The sequence below is a fragment of the Orycteropus afer genome, unplaced genomic scaffold (genome assembly GCF_000298275.1).
Source record: "Orycteropus afer afer isolate SDZICR_OR568_19922 unplaced genomic scaffold, OryAfe1.0 scaffold00744, whole genome shotgun sequence".
In the NCBI taxonomy this organism is placed as follows: Eukaryota; Metazoa; Chordata; class Mammalia; order Tubulidentata; family Orycteropodidae; genus Orycteropus; species Orycteropus afer.
The window spans coordinates 775,308-780,605 of record NW_006922331.1 but is presented as its reverse complement, the minus strand read 5'-3'; the positions used below and the strand labels follow the sequence as shown (position 1 = coordinate 780,605).

At 54.2% G+C, this 5,298-nt stretch overlaps 1 protein-coding gene across 1 annotated transcript in view; it reads left to right on the top strand.

Moving 5' to 3' along the window:
- Positions 1-5,298, top strand: part of RAB36 (RAB36, member RAS oncogene family) — a 16,490-nt gene that overhangs the window by 1,811 nt on the left and 9,381 nt on the right. Inside the window, exons 2-3 of the mRNA XM_007957403.2 lie at positions 3,784-3,875; positions 5,230-5,297. Coding sequence (XP_007955594.2) covers positions 3,784-3,875; positions 5,230-5,297 — 160 coding nt within the window. The remainder of the gene's footprint in view (positions 1-3,783; positions 3,876-5,229; position 5,298) is intronic.

The window sequence follows — 5,298 nt, the reverse complement described above, 5'->3', positions numbered from 1 at the left end:
TGACATTGACTGCAATTCTCCACAGTGTAACTGCTCTCTTCCCACTTCCTCCCCATAGTTAACTCTTCCCTGTGTCCTTCTTTTCTATGTCCTCCTGTCCCCTGAGCTGTCTCCCTGTGCAAACACTGCCCTTCTGTTCAACCGGGATTGATGGCTCTAAGGAGTGTATCTACCTGGTGTGAATGTTCACCCCATGTGCCTGTCTGTTGTTCGGCTGGAAGCCACAAGAGTGAGTTCAATTCCAGGCCCAAAGGGTGACTAGGGACCACAGTTTTGGGGGTTTCATCATGCTCTATGAGACCAGTAAGCTTTCACCAGTAATTAGCAAATGCATTCTGATTGCATATTTGGTTGATTGCAGAATTTGGCAAAAAAAGTCTTCAATTTCTTTACCTTTGATAGATTTGGTAGGGGGTACACAACTTTGTTGTTTTTTTAGCTTTTTAGTGTGATTTGGGGAGCTCTGGTGGCGTGGTGCCTAAGGCATTTGACTGCTAACCAGAAGGCTGGAGGTTCAAACCCAGCGGCCACTCCTCAGAAGGAAGATTTGGGTGAAATTGAACAAAGCAGATTAGTTTTACGTTCAACAGTTTATGCACACTTTGTTCTGTGACGCTGGCTACGTTCCCCACAGGGTAATAGCTCTCCTCCCCCCTCCTCCATTGGGGCGTCAGTTTGAATAATAGCTGTACTAACTGGATTCCCTTGTGGACGTGTGGCTATTATACCATCACTGACAGCACTGTACTTCGGGGAACATTTTGCAGTGTCCTCTGTGATGGTCAGTGCGGTGCAATTCCTCTTCGGAGTGTCACTCTCAGCATTGAACATATGTCTGATTCAAAATGGCCAATACCAGTCTGTTTCAGCTCACTTAGCCTAGGCTATCCTCTTTATGTGTTTCTTTCATTTTTGATGACTTCCAATTTTACTAGTGCAAAAAGGACGTGGGGGTGGCATCTTCTGACCTCCTCTAACTTCCCAAGAGGAAGACAGAATCACCATCAGCAGCCCAAGGCTGATTCCTATGAGGCCCGATGTACTGCCACCCTCCAGCCTTTTACCAACTCTGACACCAGCCGTCCCTCCCACGGCACTCACTACTTCTCTGCTGGGTTCGATAATTCATTGCAGTGGCCACACAGAACTCACAGACAATCCTCACGATGATGGAATTTATTAGGGAAGTAACAGGCTACAATTCAGGTTCAGGAACACGCTCAGGACACAGTTCTTCAATCAGGACAGTCTCTCCTCTGCTGTCCCCTCAGACATGCCTCTTTCTGGCCCTCGGCCTCTCAGCCTGGCCTCTGCCCTGCTCAGGCAAGTGTTACAAAGCTCTTTTAGCTCTGCTGAGGGTCACCTAGGTGCATCCCACTCTGCCAGCATAGCCTTCTGCCCAAAGACACTCAGCTTTCTCACTCTGTGGGCCTGCAAGCCTGTCACTCTGTCTCATGCCTCTTGGTTCCTCTGCCAGTCGTCGGCCAAGGAGGTTCAGTGCAGGGATCTCTGGTCCAAGGATGCACTCCACTTCACCTCCAGCGCTTCTCTCTTGATGGCAGTGAGATTCGCCCCTTCTCCCTCTAGGAGGGCTCATTTGAAGCCCAGCAGAGTGACAAAACCAATGCCCACATTAGGGTTCCATATACCTTATTTGCATGGTCCCACCCTCACTACCCCATTTTACTTGGTTCTACAGTCAACACCAGTGGAAGCAGCAGTCAAGAGATCAGACACCATGTTGCACTGGGCAAATCTGCTACAAAAGACCTCTTTAAAGTGTTGAAGAGCAAAGAGGTCACTTTGAAGACTAAGGTGTGCCTGACCCAAGCCATGGTATTTCCAGTCACCCCATATGCATGTGAGAGCTGGACAATGAATAAGGAAGACCGAAGAAGTGATGTTTTGAGTTGTGGTGCTGACAAAGAATGCTGAAAGTCCCATGGACGCCAGAAGAACTAACAGATCTGTCCTGGAAGAAGTGCAGCAAGAATGCTTCTTGGAAGCGAGAATGGCCAGACTTTGTCTCACCTACTTCAGTCATGTCAGAAGGGACCATTCCCTGGAAAAGGACATTGTGCTTAGCGAAGTGGAGGGTCAACAGAAAAGGGGAAGGCCCTCAAGGAAATGGATCAACATGGTGGCTGCAACGATGGGCTCAGGTGTAGCAAGGATCGTGAGGCTGGCACAGGACCGGGCAGTGTTTCTTTCTGTTGTACATGGGGTCACTATGAGTTGGGCCGACTCAACGGCACCTAACAACAACCACAACAACCCCCACAAGGGTGCCAGGCACCTTATTTACGTTACTCACAAGCTATCCCATCTTCCAGGATCTCTGGTAGCATAGTGCCTAAGGCACTTGACTGCTAACCAGAAGGCTGGCAGTTCAAACCCACTAGCCACTCCTTGGAAGGAAGGTTGGGCAATCTACTTCCATAGTGATACTGCCTCGACAACCCAAGGAGGGGTCGCTATGAGTCGAGTACGACTCGAGGGCACGTAACAACAACAACAACATCCCATCTCCTAATGGCCCAGAGCACCTCACCTTTGCATAGACCCACCTAGTGGTGGGCGTCACAAAGCCCACAGCTAGAAGAGCCATCTGTCAGGTACCTCACTGCACTACACCTAGACTTATACTCTGTACACTCCACGTTCCAATTAGTGATGGATGTTTGCAGCTATTTCTTCCCGTTTTGAGTTCCACCCCATCAGCAAATGGAAGTCCCGAAAGCTTTACTCCATTGTGATAGTTGGAGCTGTGTGTCAACTTGGCTGGACCACAATCCTGTGTGGTTTAAGCTGTTGTGATGTAGTTATTCCCGTGATGGGATCAGGTGTATATGTTTTGAGCAGCCAATCTGTTGAAAGGGAGTTTCCCTAGGGGTGTGGCCTGCTTCCAATGTATTTATGGACATGCTGGGAAAAGAGACACTCTTCTGTGGATCGGGATTCTGTTGTGCTGCCTACAACTGTCCACCATTCGGCCTGGAGATCTTGGATCCATCATTCATTGGAGTCAACAGCCCGTATTCTGCCTGCCAACCTTGAGCTTGTCAGCCCCTGCAGCTGCATAAGTCAGGAAAAGCCTCTAGCTTGACGTTTGATCCAAGAACTTGGGACTTGCCAACTTCTATGAGTGTGTGAGCCATTTTCCTAAGATACATTTCTCTTTCTCTGTATGCATACATAAGCTTTACTGGTTTCACTTCTCTAGAGAATCCAACCTATCACATCCATCTGTCACTAAGGTCGGCTCTGCTCCGAGGAGGCAGCACTTCTCCGGTTGTATTTTGAGCGCCTTCTTCCGGTACTATGTCGGACAGTGTTTCAGGGCTCTTCATAAGGTTTCCCAGTAACATATCAGACAGTGTTTCTCTGCTATTCATAGGGTTTTCACTGGCCAGTTCTTTGAGAAGGGGATGGCCCCTTCCTTCTTCCAAGTCTGTCTCAGTCTTGAAGCTCTGCTGAAGCCTGTCCACCATGGGTCACCCTGTGGTATTTGATGTACCTCTGGCATAGCCTCCAGCCTCACAGTGACACTCAGGCCAGCACAGTGTGACATTCGGACAAAAGAGGGAGGAGGCGTGTGCGTGGACGTATGACCAGTCACTCTGGGGCCAATGTGGCGGCCCGCCCCCTGGTGTGTCAGAGCAGGGCTGTGCCCCATGGGGGTTTCAGTGGCTGGTGTGTCAGACTTGTTCACGAGGCTGAGGGATCATGCGTCCCCTCGTGGCCCTGCTCATGGACCATGTGTCATCCATCTGTCCTTTCCAGTGGTACACACCTGCCGCCTGCCTGCAGCTCAAGGAGCACTTTCATGGGCAGGTTAGTGCAGCCTGTGAGCGTGGAGACACAGGGACAGTCGGGTGAGTGCCAGACGGGGCGGGCGCAGGGCCCCGGGAAGGCGGGGTGCAGGGCCCGGGGAAGCGGGGTGCAGGGTGAATGCCAGCCTGGGGTGGGGGGCTCAGGGGAGCCCACTGTTAGAGTGAGTGGTGGGAGTGACACAGCAAAGGGCTCCCCAACACCGACGAGACCCTGCATCCGGTACAGGCCTGACCGGGGTCAGGTGCCCTCTGCCTTCCTGGACACTGCCCTGCCGTGTGGAACTGGCGCCTTGCTGTCTCGGCTTCAGCACACACTCCCTGTCCGCACGTCCCTCCTCTGACCCTCGGCCCCCTCCCCCTTCAGGTCTCAGCACAGCTGTTGCAGTGGCTCTGGGACCTTCTCTGGGCCCACATTTGCACTCTCCCCTGCGTGGGCAGGAGCCCCCCCACAATGTGTGCTTCAGTTCCCCAGCCTGAGTGCTCCCCCAGCCTGTGCTCTGGTCCCCGAGCAGTCACCTGGCAAGGGCTCTGTCCCCTGTCTGGGTGCAGCCACTCCTGTGACAAGAAGGCACAGCCTGCCCTTGTCCCTGTCCCACAGGGCTCACTGCTGTCACATAGGTGTCAGGGGAGGCCAGGCAGAGGTACCAGAGAGCCTCGGGGTGCATCACTCAGGGGTCCCCATAGCCACATGGCCAGCGTGGCACGGGTCAGGGTGAGGGCAGTGGTCCCCAAGTCTGGGTTGCTGGTTCTGAACCACATGCTGGGTGCACATATTGTCCCCCGGCCCCTCCCAACAGCACCAGGAAGGAGGGACATCAAGGCATAGAGTCCTGCCACAAGCCCTCGGAAGGACCTCTGCCCCTCCATTGGGTCAGGGTGCCCCTGGGGCAACTGGCCAGGGTAGATGCACCCCTCAGTCTGGGGCGTGGGGTCCGGGCGGACCTGGCCCCTCTGTCTGGGACACAGGGTCCAGGCGGACGCAGCCTGGCCCTCCCACACTCGCAGGCACACAGCCCACGCAGGCTCCATCCCAGGAAGCTTGGGCGCAGGGCTGTCTCGCTGACACTGGCTGTCCGCTGGTTCTTGTCCTGCATGTCCTTGCCCACAGGCCACACGGACCATGCTGGCTGGCTGTAGGCACCTCAGCCAGGCTCCAGCCCAGCTGCCCAGGGCTTGCCCACACCCATGGCTCTCGCGATTACCCCAGGCCGCCGCCCAGCCTCTGCTGTCCCCAGTGTGGTTCTCAGGACAAGGACTGCGGTCTGGCTGGGCGTCTGGCTCCCCACCCTCCTCTCTGTGGCTGGGCCAGGGTGGTCCTGCCTGGCGCCAAGAGAATGCAGGGAGGGTCTGAAGACCTGTCCCACCCCTGCCACGCGCCACAAGGTGTTTCTTACAGGCTCAGACTCTCCAAGGTGGTGGTCGTGGGGGACCTGTATGTTGGGAAGACCAGCCTGATCCACAGGTA